Source organism: Pezoporus occidentalis, unplaced genomic scaffold (genome assembly GCF_034315485.1).
Source record: "Pezoporus occidentalis ecotype Australia unplaced genomic scaffold, CSIRO_AGI_Poc_V1 ctg129, whole genome shotgun sequence".
In the NCBI taxonomy this organism is placed as follows: Eukaryota; Metazoa; Chordata; class Aves; order Psittaciformes; family Psittacidae; genus Pezoporus; species Pezoporus occidentalis.
In genome coordinates this window covers 2,438,220-2,459,043 of record NW_026913092.1, presented here as the reverse complement: position 1 = coordinate 2,459,043, position 20,824 = coordinate 2,438,220, and the positions used below count along the sequence as shown (strand labels likewise).

General features: G+C 37.2%; 1 protein-coding gene across 3 annotated transcripts in view; it reads right to left on the bottom strand.

Annotated features, from left to right (window-relative positions):
• Positions 1 to 20,824, bottom strand: part of IL1RAPL1 (interleukin 1 receptor accessory protein like 1) — a 723,738-nt gene that overhangs the window by 30,956 nt on the left and 671,958 nt on the right. For all 3 annotated transcript variants that reach the window (XM_062608066.1, XM_062608065.1, XM_062608064.1), the window contains 2 exons: positions 4,962 to 5,094; positions 2,899 to 3,044 (listed from right to left, as the gene is read on the bottom strand). In XM_062608066.1, coding sequence (XP_062464050.1) covers positions 2,899 to 3,044; positions 4,962 to 5,094 — 279 coding nt within the window. The remainder of the gene's footprint in view (positions 1 to 2,898; positions 3,045 to 4,961; positions 5,095 to 20,824) is intronic.

Below are 20,824 nucleotides of genomic sequence, written 5' to 3'. Positions count from 1 at the left end.
AAGATTGCTCTACATGGCTGAAGATTAACCTGTAGCTGCTACAAATGATCAATGATGGCTATCACACATAAGTAAGAAAATCATCCTCAGATTATAACAAGTAGGTATGTTTTATTTCTCACACAAAAGAGAAAATTGTTATTGTAAAAGTAATAGAGATTTGGCCAACAGCTGGAGGAAGGGTTCTGATCCCTCTTCTTTTTATCATCTTTTACAATTTTTGTATGACTGGACCAGAAAAGAAAACAGTATCGGTATTTTCATGCTTAAAATGCTCTACTGCCTTTAGCTCTGAGTTAAATTCTCCCTCTGCATAGGGTCTCCCTCTGCATAGGGTCTTAGGAGTCTAAAAATGGTTAGCTGGCTGCACAAAACCACAGATCATAGGTTTTCACCACTGGCAGTATGAAAGTAGAAGAAGCTCAGAAGAAAATGGGGGCTCACCTCCTCGAGATGCAGAGATACCAAAGGCTCCAGGTTTGTCCCAGTGCTGGATGACCAAACCAGGTTTGCTTTTCCTGCACAGGCGGCGCTGGAGCCCAGAGGAGCTGTGTCCTGCTCCCCTCCTCAAATTCTTCTTGGGAGGCTCTGGGTTCCTGTTCCAGTGCAATGTGGGGGACAGAGCAGAAGCTCCCTGTCTCTGACTGAATGTGCCAGGCACTGGTTTGTGGTGGGGACCACGATCAGGTGGACCCTCCTTGTGTTTTTTGTGAGGTGAATGTGCGTCCCTGCTGGGCTGACCAGCAGGAAGAGTAAGGAAGATGCATCCACAGTTTTGCTGGCTATTTACTCTGAACTTTTTGCCCTTTCAGGGTCTGTGTAATTGCAGGAATATCCAAAACTCCCTTTGGAAGTTTAAGTTTACAGAGAATATATTGACAAGGTGAAACAGCAGTTGCAAGGATGTTTGAAAGGCTTAAATTTTATACCTGAATCCTCACTGCAATTTAACCCTAAATAAATTTATTCCCAGGCTCATGAAGGATTATAATTTCTTTTTCAGGTATCCAGTGAACATTCCAGATTCAGCATTTTTGTTGGCTTATACTGCTGGGAAAAAAAGACCACCAACTAGAAAACCAGTCACAACTAATACCTCTACAAATGCCTCAGTGTTCAGGAAGCAAACTTACCTAATTCTTAGGTCCCAATTGTTCTAAGTGAGCCAATAATCAAAAACTAATAAATAGCTAACTCATTCTTAGCAGCAACTAAATGTGCATCTAAACAAGGAAACCTAAACCAAAATGTTGTCATGGTGTTATACAGGAGACTAAGCAAGCAGTGCAAAGCTTCTATTCCTAGGAGACCTGAGAGACTAGCTCAAATTTTTATCTGTCATGGTTAATTTATCATTTCACTGAAACAGTTGTCAACATGGAAAGTAAGTAGAAGGCTTCTATCAGGTACCTTTTGTTTTCTGAGGGCACAACAGACTTTGTTTCCAAATCAAAATTTCAGATTCAGCCTTACTTAAAGAAGGAAAAAAATACTGGGGGGATTTTTTTTTTGCTATTTTTAGCTTTTTGCTATTTATAAGGGCAATTAAATATTGAGATTGCTTCCTCTTAAGCATGCCATCATGAGGCCACATGCTGTGGTTTGTTTGACATACTGATTTCTCCCAGAAAGGAAGCAAGGAAACTAGACCCTTGCAAAATTTATGCATGGGTATTGTTAGATTAAAAAGCTGGTAGGCATAGAACAGAAAAGATTTATGTGTTGTCAGTCTTGGAGTTACTGCTTCTATGGAAGGGAAAATAAGGACTCACCATCAGCATGTGGCTCAATACATGTCAGTTAAGTACTGGTTTCAAAGTAATTTGAACCTTAAAAATCCTTTATTTTCCATCTCCCATGCACTAATTTCATTATTAAAGACAATCACTGGATTTCAGTGTTGGGTTAAGCTCTTTCTCTGGGTTCAAACCTCTCTGAATTAGAAGTATATGACTATTAGCGGGTAAATTGTTGAGGTTCAATTACTTAATAAGTTAATTTCCCATATCAGTAAATTCAGGAAAATATACCAAAGTAGAACACCTGATTATTTATATCTGCTTCCCTTAGGAAGCAATGACAAGAGTTCAGAAAAATGGCTACAAATTAGTTCTATTAATTGGAGGTACACAGCATAAGAAAACAAGCATAGTAATGACAGCAAAATACAGACAGTGCTCCTGATTTTCACTGCTCTCATAAACCATCAGAATAGTGCATGAGGATGGGGACTGACAAGCCCAAGCATGTGGAGCACCCTCTGGGAGGTAAAGTGAACAAAGTGGATCTGAGAACCTTGCTTTGCAAGAGATTCTACACCTCTCCATAATTATCTCCATGGGGAGATCCCATGGGAATCATGGGATGTAAGTGGTGAGTAGAAACACGAAGGTCCTTAGCAGTTTCTGTCATGATGCTTCACTTCAGAAACATTGGTGTTAAACAAATGTGTTAGAAGGAAAATGTCCATAGATAGGCTATGCAAGAACTGCCCTGGCATGGGGTTTAAGTGGCATTTCTGGTAGAAGTAGAATGTATTTATTGTTGGCTTTTCTAATATTTGATTTTATTTCTTTCAGAAAATTATTACAGTTTTGTCACCTCTGGGTTCTTACCACTTCTTTTTCTCCATTGAGCCTCTATTAGTTTTAAAGTTGATGAATTATTAAATGCACCTTTCATATAAATACAATTAAAAGGTGTGACTGTATTCTTCCCAGTGACATGCATAATTAGCAATCACCTTTCTGTTTTATTTTGAAACAAATTCCCGGAGAAAAATAATTGTTGTCTATTAATATCTCATGAGGCCAAAATGCATGCTTTCATCAGAAAGAAGCTCTATAAACAGACCACCCCTCTATTATACCATTTCATGGTGAAAAGCTGCATATTTACCCCTTTTATGTAGAAGAATACTGGCATGCCGGCGTCCATTTCCATTCTCGACATAGCATGAGTAATTCCCCAGGTCTGCCTCTTCCACAGAGTCAATAATCAATGAGATGGAAACCTCCTGTTCCCCAAGATGTTCCTTGAGAACCCTGAGAAAAAAAGCAACCATCTCTGCTATTCTGCTTGTATCAGCAGAGCACGACATCATCATGACATAATAATGCTCCTTTCAATTCACAACTCTCTGGCTTCAAATTTGGCTATGGTTTGATGTAATCTTAATTTAATTCTATCATGCCCTTTTCTTCCTCACTTCTAATGAGGAGATTTGGCTTTGTAAATGTTAATGACAGCTTCAGTTAATTGTCTTCTTTAAGAGGAATGATGGACACACTGGTAATATATCATTGCACACTCTGATGGAGCCCCTGGTCAGTAGTATGTGAAGTCTTGTAATGTTAGAAAAGTGAAAACAATTATTTTGGGGTTTAGAGTCACATTAGGTGTCTGGACCAAACACACTATTTGTGCACTTTCTGAGGTTCTTCAATGTGCCACTTTGAAACAATGTGTTCATGCTATGGTCTGAAAAATTATTTATAGAATGTATTATGAAATTTGACTAGGTATTACAAATCAATAGAAGGAATGTGTATACCACAGGCTGCTCATTCATACAGATGATAAATAAAAGACCTCCTGCATAAGACCATGCCTGTCTTCACATTGCTTTCTTTCCCTATTAGCAAGACCATCAGTGGTTTTAAAAACCCAGGAAAGCAAATGACAAAACTTTCCAGGCTGCTCTCTCACCTCACACCTGGCAAAAGAAGTGGAAACTAGCTTTCCTGCTCCTCCCTCCACAAAACAAGAGAATTGTAATGAGGTTCTTGCCACCTTTTTGTCAGCCTTCAAAATAGCAAGTCTTTGGTTGAAGGGTTAGGAAGAGCTTTAGATGTGAAATACAGCTGATCTGGTTGTCATGTGCCATTTAGTGTATTTATAAAATAAACCTAAAGTATGTTGGGGTGAAATACACTTTCATTTTGCCTGCATCTGGGATGATAAACTTGAATGTCTATGTGGCCTTCTTGATTTTGTTAAAAGAATTGTCTGTTGTTTCGATTACAATCAAGAATCCCAAGATTTAGGTGACAATGAGCGCGACTTCATGTCTTTTGATGATATAGTAAACCCTTATGTAAAAGGTGAAGTATAAATAATCTTATTTTGTTTTATTATAAACAATCATGTAGATAACATAACCATGATTATTTATCGTCTTTTTTTAATGCACATTTAGATTTGCCTTAATTTCTGGGTTTATCCATGATATATAGACACAGTGACATACACACATGCAGAATTCTAAATGAAAAAGAACTCTCTTCAGATCCAAGTAGATACTTTATACTGAATAGAAGTTGGTATGCTATGTCAAGCATGTAATTCCCAATACAAAACCACTTTTTTCTTATTTTCCAAATGAGGCAGTACTTTTAGGAACCATAGAAGTACATGGTGCGAATTGCCAGATCCTCTCTAAAACATGTATTTCAGCAGATAAAGGCAGCTCACATAACAGGATGCTTGGCTCTCACAGGCCAGATAACATCTCAGGAAATTCAGTTTTTGCCTTGAAGAGAAGAAAGCAAAATATTTCAAAGAGAAGCCAGACATCAGTATTTATGATGGCTCCATGCTTTAAAAGACTTCTTTTGAGCTGTTTTTCTTGCTGTGTTTATTTTTCTGTATTTCATCTTAGTAACTGTCTTAGTGGTTGTTATTGTAGATTGCCACAGTTTTTAAAAGTCACTGTGCAAGTTCTAGTCCTTTAACACCACAATACTCATCGGGATGCTGTTCTGCTTTTGCATATTTCTAAGATCAGACCTGGCCAAGGCATGCATTTTTCTGTTTTGTACGGGTGGAGTTGAAAAGGTAAAGAATGGATGTTGCAAAACCAGGGATCAGAAACAAAGTGTTCCTGAGTTAGTCTGTGATAACAAGTATTACAGTACCAAGAAAATATATTAACTGGAAAAAAAAAAATAAATTTCTTTTACCTGATGTCACTTTCCCAGACTCGACTGTCATCCAAATCTTCAATAAACTTCTCCCCTTTCATCCAGTAGATTAAAGGACTGACATCTCCACTATACCCAAAGAAAGCTCGGCAGGTTAGATTAGTAGAACTGCCTGTTACAAAGAATGTAAGACAATTTATTATTTCAAAATCAATTAAAACCAAAAAGTTTTGAATCAGTTGCTTTTGTTGATTAGTAATCTGTAGAGACCCTCAATTTCCAGCTGCTGTTGAAAGCATCCAGAAGTAACTACTTATTGAACTAGTGTTCAATTTATTTTCTGAAAATGAATAAAATAAAAATGAAATTAAATGTTACATGAGAACAGGATTCAATTTTGTATTCTTTCACCAAGCTTTCTATGTTTGGTAAGGAAATGAAAGACTGTTTTTTCTCAGAAAGAGCTAATTTAACTCGGTTTTCCATGTTTTCTTTGAGAACAAATAAAGATGAGGTAAAATAGACATGCAATCACATCTGTGTGAGTTCAGCTTTGCAATGGCTTCTGCAAAGAGGCTGGTAGATTCCTGTAGGGTACCATTTCGAGGGGAAAGCCAGTAGAAAGATGAGTGCTCATTGCTGAATTAACTTAGCAGACAAGTATTGAACACTGAAACTTGAAAAAGGAATACATGTGATCTCATTCTGTACATTATAGGACATGTCTTGCTGTATGAATAGGAATAACCATTAAGTGTATGCAGGAAAGAGTAAAAATTCAATATGTATGCAGCATAATTAATTGTTTGAGTGAAATTTAAAAAGGTAATACACCTTCACTTTGGTTTATTGTCATTGTTGAGTTTTACATTGTGTTAGCAGTTCTTGGTTTTGGGTTTCAACTAGAGCACATATAGGGATCGAGATAGTGCTTTGCACGCATTTTTTGTATTGCTAAAGTGGGATAAAACTAGAGGACAACCACACTTAAAGATCTCCCATTCGCTCCTGTAAAGATGTTTGTGGATACATACACCAACTCTTCTAAACCACTATTTCAATTTCTTTAGCAGATAATTACACAGTGATTTAAAGAAGTTTTGTGATTTAAGGAGTGTTTTTTTTCCCCCTGAGGAGAGTATTTTCATGGAGTTTATATTCCTGCTGAGATGAAACTTATACTTTATTTACACTTCAATTTTCGATCTAATGATTGTAAAGCTGACTGACCACAGCTCCTGGAAATTAAAAAAAAAATAAAAATAAAAAAATAAAAACTGCATTGTTAACACTACTTCACTTTGTATCGAGATGCCATGAGAAGTCCATCTGGGTTCAATGAATTTTCTTAAAAACATACTGCTTTGGGTCAGGACCTGGTCCTTCTCAAACCTTCTTCAAACATTTATTTTGAACATCTTATTACTTTTCAGTATGGAAACAAATACAAGATTATGTATAAAAAGAAGATGAGTAATTATTAAATAAATGCCTTATTTATCTGGAACTATTTCTGGTTTTCTGTAAAAGCATCTGACTCTTCTATCTGGTTTGAACTCTCACATCCACAATGTAAAAGGTGCAGAATCAAATGTTTGTAATTAAAATGTGCAACACCAAGCCAAGTACCATCTATGTTGCTTTCACAAGCTATTTAGGAATTAAATTGCTTTTAGACATCTCATGAACCTTTGGTTAGTGCCACACTCTTTGTCAGGAACACTTGCTAAGGAGACAGGAGTATCCCAGTTCTTGAAAGTAAGATGGAGAGGAGAGTCTCATTCATAATGAAAAAGTATGAAAATGAATCTTTGACTAACATGTGAGACAAGCCTTGGGAACCACTTAACACGGGTCAAGTGCATGAAAACCTGTAATAGAACATGACAAACTTTCTGGTTGTTGCCTGGACATTTTAACAGATGCAAAGCCAGTTTATTATAGCAGTTGCACAGCAGATATAAACTGGATTTTTGTCATGCTGTGCATTATAATTATCATACCTGAAATGTGAATATGAAAATACAAAACCTTAAAGGATTATGAATATCTTGCCACAGTCATCCAATCTAGCACAAATTCAGGGCTGTGAAATGCTTCATAACCACAGCACTGGTGGATTCTGATCACTCTTAAAGCAGAAGGTACCTGCACATCAGAATCAAAAGCAGGTCCCTGTGATAATTGTGGTTATTTCCCTGTATTAAAGGGAAGAGTGCTACCTAATGCATTACTCTCAGTTCTTGGGCTTTTTCTTCTGGAGCTTTCCCACCAAGTCAAGGCCCTGTTGAAACTTTTCAGCTTTTACGAGCTGTCAAGATCACAGTTAAAGGGACTGTAGCTTCTGGTGACCTTATCCATGATTCACACAAATTAGGCACCACAGGTGCTGAAGCACCAAAGTTCTCCGGGCTCCTACAGCTAACAGATATCCACTGAGAGCTGATTTTTGTGCTGTACAGACCTCAAAGCCTTTTATAGTTGAATATTAATGGACACGGGTTTGTTTTTTAAAAATAAACTTCTTCTGTAAAGGGCAAAAAATGTAAGAAAAAAATAATTTGTAACATTAATTGTTTTGCCTTATAAAATTCTTGAAGAAAATTCTCCCTTGAAAAATCATAAGTAAACATATTTTTAAACATGGAATTCAAAGGTTCTATTCATCAAGAAATATTTATACCTGAGAAATACAATAGGAAGGATGTAACATCTCTTAGTAGTTCTGTGTCAATTGCAGCCACTGAGCAAAGGCCATTAGTGTGCAGGGTGTTCAGCTATAAATTACCCATACCATCTACCTTAAGCAATCTTCACAGTAAGCCAGTGGGAAGTTCATTAGCAGGTCATCAAGAAAGATTCAGTGACCAGCTAATGACCAACTGTGACAATTAATGAAGAGGTCTGTTATTGCAAAGCTCACAGCTCATTGCAGAGGGCAGTAGAGTTCACTTGGTGGAGCAGAGATGCTTACAACTGTAGGCACATGTAAGTAATGGACAAAGGCTGGCTGAAGGGCTTTTTTAGGAGTGGACAGAGTAGTTTGGATCTCTGCTCCAGACCTGCCCTCATGTGAGTAAGTGTATGCTGTAGGATGGGCTGCATTTTTCCCTAGAAGTACACCTTTGGAGTGAGAAGACAGATAATGCCTAATTTGGCAGCTGCAGCTGCTCTGCATGGGCAGTCTGGTTTTAAGAAGCCTGCAGATTTTTAGAAAGCATTCAAAATTTAAGTAAACAAATACAAGAGCTGCGTAGCTTCATGTTTAAGTTAATGTATAAATCAACCTGTCAGCCAATCAACAGAAATCACTCTCAGTTAACCCTACACAACTATTCCTCTACATGTATTTTGTGTGCTGGGAGAAACTATAGAAGTGATTTAAGAACTGTAAAAGTTTGATAAATGGATATGTAATGCTTTTTATGACAATATTTTCAAGTTTCCTGTAAATGCTGGATTATTGCAGTTTTATAGTCTATTTTTGATGGAATATAAATACAGATTTTAAATTAACTACATGTTTTAAATTAACTACATGTTTTAAATTAAATTAGTAGGGAAATCTATCTCTTTCTCTCTGTCCCCTTTGCTGTGAGATGCTGTAAATTCTTGAGAATGTTCTGTCTCAGGTTGTGTCTTGTGTAAACTGATTATTTTATGGACCCTGGAAAAGTCAAAAGGCATGAGATTAGAATTAGTAAGTGAAACTGATAGTGTTTTTATTAACAGCCCCCCCCCCCCCCCAAGGAAAAAAAAAAACATCAAATCAAAACACAGCATCCTCAAGAAGGGATAAAAAAATGAGGCTTTTGACTTCTCAGTATGATTATCATATTTTACTGTGAAATAATGTAATAAATACATGTAAAAGAACACCCCAAAAGTAAGCTTCAACTGAATATTTCTCCATCAGTCTTATTTCTGATGATGAATATGCTTTTACTGAGCTGATGTTTGTAAAAACTGGAATACATAGTACTACATATTCCTGCTGTTCACTGTGATAAACTTGCACTATCAATTCCAGCCAACTTGGTTCAAGCTAAATTAATCAAAAGCTCTTTGCCGTCTAAGTGGAGAGCAATTTTTGTTACATAGTATGCTTCCAAGTAAAGCAGAATGCGAGGAGGGACCACAACAAAGTGTACTTCCCTGAAACCAACAAATCCCTTCAGCAGAGCAACACACCGGTTTTGCGTCCATTTTCTCTAACTGGAAACATTTGGGGCACTTTGAAAACTACTGCTATGGGACCCTATGTGCAGGAGAGGGCACTGTTTACCTTCTAAACATTAAAAACAACAAAAAAAATCTAAGTAAATTCCTAGTGCATAAGCTATAATTAAAAACATCACCCTGCTAAGAATCTGTTAGTTGTAATTAGCAAATAGTGAATGTTTTGTGGTTAGTGAAATGTCATTTTGTATGGGCAGTCTAAATTACACTTGCACCATTAGTCATATAAGTTAGTATACACTGTAATGGAACTCATTCTAGTCTTAGATTTGACAGATTCTTCAGTGAAGGACAACGATTTTTGTTGGAAGCAATGACAATTATCAGAGTTCTGCTATTGTTTTTTAGAAGAATCCTCAAAGATGTATTATGGAAGTGAAGGGCTTGAGAGCCATGCTCAGCATCTAGTAATGTTGAGGGCTGAAAGAGTGGAAATGTTAAGTGTACTGAAATGCAGGACTTTCTTTTACTGTACAACATAAAACATTTATAACACTAATGCACAGGCAATACATACACACTTATAAGTATGCCATTTATAATGTAAGTATGCCATTTGTTTGTAATGTTAATGTTCCAAAATGAAATTATAAAAGGGCAAGGCAGATGCAGTCAAAATCTCTCACACATGAATTAAAATAATTCTTTCTGCTCATATAAGAGAAAAAGTACTGATGAAATATCAGTCTTCCAAGTGGAGGGATGTTAAAGCTGTTCTTAGGTGTGAGGAATAGGTGGCAACTCCTCACAAAGTCAATAACCCACTTCTTTTACCAGTGTCATCTGCCAAGCCCAGCTGGCAGGTAAGTAGAACCTGCTCATGTATTCAGAAAGTCCCATGTCCTAAACCAGTTCAACCCTTCTTGAAAGTCTTCTTGTAAACATGATTAAGAAAAAACCCAACAACAAAACCCAAAAGAAAATAAGGTACAATATATTTTTGAGCCATGAGCCTTCATCAGATGACTATATTGTTGGGATCTGTAAGTCTTCCCTTAGAGCAGGGTGAACTGCAGAGGTTCCTCTTGATTCCTTTCTTGCCTAAATAAAGCATCACCTACTGCTATGCTGGCCTCCAGTTTACATACGTATTTTCACACGTTGGTATCTTGTACTCTCTCACCAGATTGTAACTGTCTTGCTGCATGTTTCATATAGCAGGTTAGGCCAAATTAAAATATAAATAATTAAAAAAAAATGTTTTCTGAAATGTAACTGTAAGCTTGGAACTGCTAAACTCTAGTCTCATCACTGAGTGGTGTGTTGTGAAGTCTGGAAAGCCATCGCCTTACATTCATACAGTTGTGAAGATAAAATGTACAAATTCCCTCTTCTCTGAATTCACTGAATGTAGGTTTGAAAGGGCTGGGTATTATCATTTCACTAAATACTATCATGCATGCATCATACAAAGTGGCTGAGTGTGATTATGCAGGTATATCTCCTCATTAATAAACCTGTCCATATTTTGCTATGCTGCAGAGCAGTATGTTCCACGGGACTGTGAACTACATAGTGAATAAGTTCTTCAGGCTATAAATGTGTAAATTTAGAGTACACATTACCATTCCTCCACCAAAGAAAAAAAAAATCAGCTAAAGGTTTGCAACAAGATCAGAGAGAGACTGTAGCTCTTGAACTTTCACTGAATTTGAAGATATGACTATTTATTGGTGACATTAAAAAATCACTTCCCTGAATTTCCCCCCCTTTTTTTTTTTTTTAATTGGAAAAAGTTCTCTTTCATAAGGATTTTCTTTGTTGTTTTGGTTTTGGTTGTTTGGGGCTTTTTACTTATAAACTAGCCCTCATTTACCATAGGGCTAAACTCTTTTGACCTCTGACAGTCATCCACTGCCATATGACGAGCCCTTTACGCTGCAAGGCTTCCAGCTGCTGAAATACAGTTCAATGCAGAAAACTTAATGAAGGTCTTTATGTGTCTCTATGTTGCTGTTCACATCTTCCTTGCTGTCAGCTGTGAGATATTCAAGTCTTCAACACTTAATAGGTGCTGTATTGAAACATATATGGTAAGATCTAAGATTAACCTAAGAATATAAAACTTTTTTTGTGAACTGCTTCATAGCTTGTGAAGGAAAAGAAACCCAGATCCTTTCTGCTTTGAATGAGCTCTTTAGCAGCAGGACTGTCAGAGAGAAAGTCAATGAAGAAACCAACCACCACAGCAGACTGCAGAAAAAGAATTGATGTATGGGACTTTGGCCTCAAGATGCCCAGAACATCTCTCAGGTACATACATTGTTAAACTAACCGTCATTTCACAAGAGGTAAAAAAAACCCTGAACCAATAATCTTGATTTTCCTAACAGCAGGTCTCTCCTCTTGATAGATGGTAATGTCAGGTTGGTAAATTAGTTATTCAGCAAGTATTTTTCATTCCTTCCTCTTCAGAAGTTGAAGCTGGAGTGGGAAACAACTATCACAAGCATAAAGCAAGAGTTGCTAAAGAAAAGAAAGTCACTGCAATTGATTTACAAGCTTGATTTAACTTTTACTCTAGGAGCTCATATTTTCTCATGATTTGTTTTAGACAAATGCATTTCTCAAATGCTTTTTTTCCTGTGCCCTCTCTGTCAAATCAAAAAGTAGGTTTTGTTTTAAAAGCATAGCTATTTTTAGATACAAGTCACAAGAAAATATCCTAGACAACAAAACAGATCCAATGGGGAAAAAAAATTAAAACAAAAATAAAATATGGAGGTGGCTTTAAATGTAAAACTTCACATTTTTTAGCCGTTACAGACATGACTTGGGAACTTTACATCTGGCAACACTGTGCATAGCTCAATATTGTTCAGTGTGTTGTTTCTGGATTCTTTTTCAACCGTGCTGCTGTTGACAATGGTGCTGTGGCTTTTGCTTTCTAATGATGCTACATTAGTAAGAAAACAACGTGAGCTAGCAGTCTGAAGTTCCTTTTGCATAAAGGAGTCCCATAAGGACTGCTGTAAGTAGTCCCATATAAACACCTTATTCCTTATGGTCTCTGTGCCTTGAAATTGAGGCAGGTAGGTCAGGCACCCAGGGATACCACGGCCCCTCAGCAGTCTCTGACCACCAGAATGGCCTCCTGGAACTTCAGCTTTGTGAAGCCCTGGTCTGGGTAACGTCTTGGGAAACAACTAGAAAAGCAGGAGGGCTTTACTGTTGATCTTTTCACATTTCAAAGAGGTTAGATTAGGAGAAAAAAAAAAACAACAAAAAAACACACCCCCCCCCCCCAAAAAAAAAAAGAAAACAAACCAAAACCAATATGTATCCCTCTGGTAAAGAGTATTTATTGATTATAAATATATTAAGGACTGTAGCCTCCTGGATGTTACTCTGGGGCCCAAGAAATTACAAAGCTGTAATAATTTCTCTATTAGTTAAGGAAGTTTCAAGCCATTACAGCTCTGACAACATTTTCCTCCTTCCCATACCAAATCTAGAGGCAAAGCAACAGCAGAATGGAAGTGGGACTTAGGTGGTTCCTCTCAGAATGCAGCTGTTGGTAGACTTGTTATGCTAAGGAGCTACTTGAACACAATGATAAATCCAGTCCACCCATGGCTACAGTGACAATAATTTTCTAATAAAGAACACTTGCAATAGCACAGCTTTCTTTTCACTTTACTATCTTTTAACTGTGAAAACTGTACAAATAATTGACCTTTTTCCTTCCTTCCTTTCTTTCTTTCTTTTTTTTTTTTTTAAACCTGAAGAATGTTGGCTTAAAGATAAAAACATTCAAATGACTTGCTGTGGAGGTTTTCTTATAAATCCTGTTTTCTTGCTCTTTCTGAACAGAATATAGTGGGTTTGCTTCAGTCTCTAGTGAGTGCTACTCCATGTCAAAAAACCCCTGCACATAAATCATGACAACCAGCAGCAGCCTCAGAACCTTCTCACAGTATCTGTCTCAGGTGCACTGCACAACACTTTCTGTACAAGGTGAACGCAGGCTATGTTCTGGATTCTAGATAATGATAAATAACACACTTATTTTCCAAAAGAGGTTACCTCTGGGGATCTGTAGCAAACAAATTATTGTGTCAGATCACAGTTAAATGAAAATATCAATAATCTTAAGGAAGATCACACAATTCAGTTTTCATACAAATTGCCAGCTATTAATAACTCTTGCGGTTATTTCAGCCCCTAACTATTCAGCCAGTTGATTTCTTCAGACATAGCACTTAATGAAGAGTGTTAGAAACTGTGTTTTACTGTAATGTCTCATAATACCTGCTCTTTTATTGCTTTGGAAAGAGGAATTGTAGTATTCATGCAATCATTAGGTAATTCAAGTACATATAGCAAATCCTCAGCTTTGGACTCATACATATATGTTAAATAGTAAGTTATGGTTTTATTTTTCATTGGTCAGCCTCTCTACAGTTTTCCTCTCCCTTTTATCTTTCCTCATAAGGAAGCAAGACATGGAGGTTGCAGGGGATTGTTCAGCAAGGGAAGTATTCCGAGAAATATGACAGAAACAGGCTGCATTTGGAAGATTTCTTATTAAAGTGGAGCTTTTGGAAAGTAACAGACACAGAGTTATCTAAACCTGCTAGGTGAGTATTAAGGAAACTGAGATTCCAAATAACTAACTACAAATAATTAAACACTATCTCTTCCGCTGACAAACTTTACTCTTCAGCACACACTGAAAACAACAGCAGTTCTAAGATTTTCATGAACTAATCAGTTCTGTCAGATCACACCACATGATGGAAAATGTCATTTGGAAAAGACTGAGGCTAGTTTAGCAAGCATTTGGATGGGGAAAATTACCATTCCCATGAAGCAGTGTGGCACAACAGGATAAACACAACTGAAATAAAACACATCTATTAGGTGAATCAAAATATTTCGATTTGGTACAAAATTATGTCAAACCACTGTTCAAATTTTCACCAGGAAAGTCATTAAACACCACTGAAAATATAAGCTCTGGTTAACTGATCCTGTCGATTACTAATAAACAGATAAATAAAATAAATACCAACTTTCCCTTTTACTGCAATAAAGCTTCTGAGGGTGGGAAATTATTTCATGCTTATTCATACTGTGCTTTTCTCTGTAAATAGAAGAATGATATATGTATAGTTTAGATGTACCTCTGCTTTAAATCCTGATGTCATGAAGATAGTGCAATGGAGAGAGAAAATACTAATTCTTAGCCTAACCTCAGAAATAGCTGGTTTACCATTTAATTATCACATGGACTATTATTTTTTTTCATATAATTCAAAAGTCCCAACACATCAGATATTTCAATTGCATAAAAATGTGACTGCATGCTGTTTCTAACTGCACTAGGTTTTCTGGTTTTATACCATGGTCATTACACCATGTAGTCTTTCTATTTCTCTTGCATGTGTGAGTTAGTCACCTGTTTTCCAAAGAAGCCCTTGAAACAAAATCCATGAAAACAAAACCTTCTCATTCACAAAAATGCAAATGGACCAACTCAGTTGCTTGTCCATGACAAATATGCACCATATATATGGACCATAAACATGCTGGAATTTACTGCTATTAATCATCTTCCTTTCCACACGAAAGGCAGAAAGGCTTTTTCAGTATTTACTTCTATGTAATTGCCCGTTTATAGATGTCACTTAGTGAGGGAAGCTGCATAAATGTCACCAATGGAATAAATAAAAAGACTCCACTGAGCACTCCATATGTGCTGCCTGACCTTAGAGGAAAGAAGTATAGAAATGGGGGAAAAACTTGAATTTTCAATGCCATACCCTTCTTTCTGACCTACAGGTATACGAGTGGAGGAGAGGACCTGTGTTATAACCAGAATTCCCACAGGAAAAAAGATGGGTCTGGCGGAATGCAGGATTCCTGCCTCATGCTCCTGGGCCAGACAGCAGATTCTCTGTCTTGGTCCTTGCTCTACATGAGAGCTTCTGCTCCACCATGGGGCCTGCCCACTTCTCCCAGCCCCGTCATCACTCTGATTTTGGGAGAGGTGAAGACCTGTGATCTCTCTCCTCCTCCACAGATAGTAGCTGTTCTTGTGCCACACAGTCAAGAAGGGGAGAGTTGTTCTTGTACTCCTAAATAACACCTGCTCGAGGGCTGGCTTTACATTGTTTATCACTCTTTAACAGGAAAATGGCCTGAGCAGGTGCAATAGAAAGAAGCATGCCTGATGTCCCCATGTGTGTTTGAAGTAGGTGTAGTGCTAGGCATCATAAAATGTGATTCATCCAAAACAACTTCCTTCTCAAGAACAATTAGTCATCAAATTATTTTGTTTTCTGGCATGTTTTTGCCAATGTTCTTCAGTACTGGAATGTCTGGACAACAGTAAGGCTTAAATTATTTATGTTCTTGCAGCAGCTGCATGGGCCTTGTTTCTCTAATCCGCCTTCATTCTCCTTTAGCTGTAATTTCCACAGTTGTACTGTATAGGGTCCTGCCAGCCAAACATCTGAGAGATTAAGGGCTCCTATATCTGAAGCCAAATACCTGAGGTCAGCAAGCAGAATATCAATCCTTATTACTAGCATAATTGTGAATTTCCTGATCAATTTACACAATCTACCCTCCTCACCAGTACTGTAAATTTTGTTTTAATTTTTTAAGTTCTCAGAGAAGTATGTGAGTTGTGGCATATCTCAGAAGTAGGTGAAAGTAAAGGAAACTTTCACCTTGCCCCATTCAAGCCCCAGGAATGCAGAATGCTGTCTATAATGTTGTTTTTGTTTTTTAACTTTTTTTGCAGTCTCAAAGAAAGGACTAAAACCAGACTTCGTAAGGTACAACAGCTGCTGGTTATAGGAACAGAGACAAATATTCATTACGTAATATTTACAATACAAACTGTGAAAGTAGGGAAGTGGCAGGCTGGTGTCTCTGACAGCGCATCTCTCTTCAGAGGTGCAGAATGCCATTCTGAGCAGCTGCTCTACTATTCACTCAGTCCTCTGCCCCTCCAGATTTCAGGCTGCCAATCATTCCAAGCTGCATGATGGCTTTTAGCATTGAAACACTAAAAACCCAAGAGGTACCAGAGTAGACTGGCAAAACCCCTTTTCACTTGTGACCTGGAGCTAGAATTTTAATCCAGATCTGGGGAAGAAGAGTGTATGTTAACATTAGCATTGCATAGCCCATCATCAAGTCTAAAGAATACCACTGCAGCTATAGGCTTTGATTTTTATTGATGTAATAATTTGTAAGTGCTGTTACAAACAACTAATACCTGTTCCAATGAGCGTGAGAGAAAAGCTAACTCATTGGGATCAGTAGTAACTTTTAAGTGTCCTGCTGAATAGGGACTTCTTTAAAAGCTATTTCTGCTTTCAGTGTTTAGGTCAGCAATGTGTGGAAGGAGTAACTGGGAAGCAGAAAAAGACTGTTGCTGTTGAGATCAGGACTTGACCTCTTCATGGGTGTGTCTATGGTAGTGATATCCCCTTCGAGATGGGTTTCTGGCACCTACTCGGTGTCACTGCAGTAGTCAAAGAGCAGATTCCAGTAAAAGGCTTAGATGAAAGAGAAAGATATTGTTTTTTCTCCTTAAAACAAAACCCCACAACACTCCCATTGCCTCATGTTTCCACAGTCACCCTTTCTCATCCCATCCCTTCCTTCCCATCCTGAAAAATCTGCAATTGCCAGCCCCTCTCTGCCTAGAGACATCTCCAAGACTAGACTTCCAGCACCCAGATCAGGTGAGAGGCAGCCTGAACCCTGTTAACATGGAAATACATCTTACACTTTGGTCTTCACACATAAAGTTATGAAGACTGGAATCTGCCAGGCTCCTAGCATAAGAGATCGTCAAATATTATGAAAATAATTTGTCGGAAGAGTAATAAGGAATCAAAAAACCCCAACAAAATAAAGCAACACTGCAAAAGAGGCATGGGAAAACTGGCTGACAGCAGGTTTACAAGTGGCATTACAAATAAGAACTAGGTAAGAGAAGCAGTTTGCAATCCTGAATAAAATGAATCATTCCTAATATGATTAGCACATGTTGCGTATTAGAATGAAATGTAAATTTGAAAAGAGCATTTGTCAAAAAGGCAGAAGAAAAAGGTTGACATGACATTTTCTGCATAAATGAAGACTTTGAAGGAAAAAAAACTCCTTTTTTTGTTCATTTTAGAGATATTACTGTTAAAAAGCTATTAGTTACTTAAATGTCACTTTTATGAATAAAAACTTATCTTGGTGACATGGGAGATATTGCAGATGAGCTCTTGTTTGTGTAGAGCTGCAAAACCCCAGATTTTCACAAAGACAGACAAAAAATACAAAGCTACTAGCTCATCCTTTCACTAAGTGGAAACATTAAATGCTCCAATAGATTATTTAAAATTACCAAGGCAAATTGTTAGACTGGTTAGACAGGAAGAAAACCATACCTTGTATAGAATTTTTACATTTTTATTTATAAACTGACCATAAATGAATGGTACATATTCTGGACACACTGGGTTCAATAGAATTAAGTTTCCATAATTTAGACAATGGGATGGAAAAGCAGAGGTTACCAGGAGACAGGATTTTTGGTAAAATAGACTTGCAATTCTGTTTTCTTGGATTTTTTTTTTTTTCTGATTAGTTTATTTAATTTGAATAGACAGCACCTCAGAGCTTTTAGCCCAGGACAGTCCCAGGATCAAGACTGACCTGTTAAGCCAAGATGCTGGGATCTCCCCCAGGATTTACAGGTTTTGAATTCAAGTGCTGCAGAAGAGGCTTGGAAACACTATTGGACCTTTGGCCAATCTTTGTTTCCAGGGTTTTTCTGTTAAGGACAGTAACTTAATTGGGGCTGGTGTTTAATTAAAATGCAAGGGCAGCAAGTCAATGAGACTCCACAATTGAGACTGTCCAGCCCCAGCTGAATGAATGGGTAAGCCTGGGTACATTACATAGTAAAGCAATATGCAGATATAATGGCTAAAGTCCTGAAAGCCATATAGCTGTAAATGCTGTGTTAGATCCTCCGTACTGCTTCTGTACCAGAGGCCACTCAGTCTGAACCACATTGGCAATGTAACTGTAGGATGCATTACATACTGTAGATCTATCATTACTGCTTCTTCTGTACAAACCAGAATAAAATTGCAATGGATCCTCCTTCTGGTGGGCAGCAGTAAATGTTGCTGTGCTAACAAGTATTGCTAGTTACATTTGTGACTGTTCATTTCTTCAGTCACTATTTCTTCATCTGTTCCTCAAAGAGGTTACTTGTTTTGGCAGGCTACATAAAGAAGTGTGAAGAAAGGGGAAGATTTATTAATGCATTTATACAAAGGGTGTCAAGTTTAATTCTATAATCTGTAGGGCAGTATTATTTTCAGCTTATTAGAAAAAGAATAAATAAAACTTGAATAGCTAGACACTGGAAAGGGATCTAAGCAAATTGCTACTGAAACCTTAGCAAAAAGCACCCTTGTTATCACTCTGATCTAGGCCTCACTTCTTCAATGAGGAAACTGCTTAACCCTCTGTAAGCTACGAGATGACTCATATGCTTCAAATTAAGCATTTACATAACTGTTTACAGGTGGGGGTGTTGGATCATAAGCCTCACGGGGAAGAGAATAATTTCTCTCATGCTCATCACATACATAAAACTTCATTCTTTTTTCTAGAAATCTTTCTGCTTCTAGTAGGAATAATTTTGCAATAACTGTTATAACATCCCAGATATATTTTTGCTTCCTTTACTTTTCACTATTGACTTGTAACAAACATACTGCTTTCTAGATGATTTTTTTATTAGAAAGAAAGGCACGGGTAAAATTAAAAAAGACAAAGTAGCAAATATAAAGATCAGGGAAAATAGATTGTAATTTAATTCATTGTATTACAGAAGGAATTATATGAAGAAAGAAAGTGTGCACTGGTAACTATTCTGTTAATCTTAAATTGATGCCCCATGTCATTAATCTTCAATCAAGATGAAAAATCTAGCTGCATATGATATAGAAATAGGTATATAATTTTACATGGGTGTCCAGGTGCTATTTAAGTGTTCTAGTACTGATACCAGATTCTAAGTTTTTTCATCCAGTATGTGTATAGGTCTTTTAAAATACACCCTGAAAGCATAATTACTGTTGTGAGTTGTATTACAATAGGGGATGAATTTGGACCCTAAAAATATTATCTGATGGGGTTTTACTGGTTACAAACAATATTCGCTAGAAGATGCAAATGTGAGGGAATTGAAACATTCATCACAAAGTTAGAATAAACACTTGTCCTGTCCACCTCTAATTAAAATCATTCTCACTTCTATGTTATATTGCCAGTGTGTGCCTCATATATAAATTCATAGAAGCAAAAGAGCGTAGAATAGTAGGGTTGGAAGGGACCTCCCAAGACATCTAGTCCAACCCTCCTACAATGAGCAGGGGGGGTTTCTATTTTTTCACATTTTTCCTTTTTTCCTATTTACACTACCCAGAGGGAAAACATAGGCCTCCAAGTTACATAAACTTTGACCTGCTTCTTTTCACAAATTATGAATTTCACCTCTTCTGTTATGGACAGCATTTTGTATTTCTATACTGCCTTCATAGTCGTAGTTGTGCTATCTAAGGTACTCTACAGCGCTCTTAAAATAGTATAACAACTTCTTTGATACAAATGGCTGTCTTTATGTTTTCTGAATGATAGAACATAAATAATACACTTTTATGATTGCTATCATGATGAGAAACTAATTGTTAAAGTACTACCCAGGCTGAAAGCAAAACTGTCGTCCTAGTCTGGGATTCCACTGTCTTCGCAGTATTGCAGCAATTTGCAAAGTAATACGCCATCTGTTGGTTGGCAAAGTAACTCTCACCATTACCACGGCCCAGCTCAACAGCTGTAGCAGTACAATAAAATATAAAACCACTTAAGGCTTCTATTGTTATAAGATAAATGCATGAGGACAGTCCATATTACTCTTTCCATGAAAAGGTGTATCACCTTGGAGTGTTTTTTTATGGGTGAACAGTAGGAAAATGGAATTTTGGTATTTATGTGGACTAAAAAGTGGGAGGTTAGTCAATCTTTCATCCATGGGTCACTGAATAATTTTCACTGCTCACAATTACTGATGTGCTTCTTGTATTTCTGGCTTATGTTATCAACTAGAGCCAGACTAGTCAAACTACAGCCAGACTAGTCAAACACTGCCTGACTCCTATGACTTCTACCCCAAATGCATTTGTGATTACCACAAAAAAAAAAGAGTGTGGTTAACAGGGAACTGGAATATGAGAGTAGTTCTTTTGAGAGCCAAGATGAAAGGTTAATTCTTAGTCAGCTGGAGAAGTCACTAATTGTGAGGAAAGAAAACCAAAATCAACCCATACCTTGCAAGAAAGAATTTTATTTCTGGTCTTAGGGGATGAACACTTACTGTTAATACAAAAGGTAGTCATGGAAACATGGTGGCTGCAGCAGAGAACTTTCAGACCACTGAGTCCACGTCCTTAGGACAGGATGTAGTTTTCACACTTCTAACCTACTCAGTAAATATTAAACTGATGTTTTACTGGAGCTTAGCCAAAAGACCAGCGAGAAAGTTGCATAACTATGTGAGAGATTTGGACAGAAGCCAAGACAAATGCTTTTGGATTAAACACTATATAATTAGTAATTATTCACTATAACAC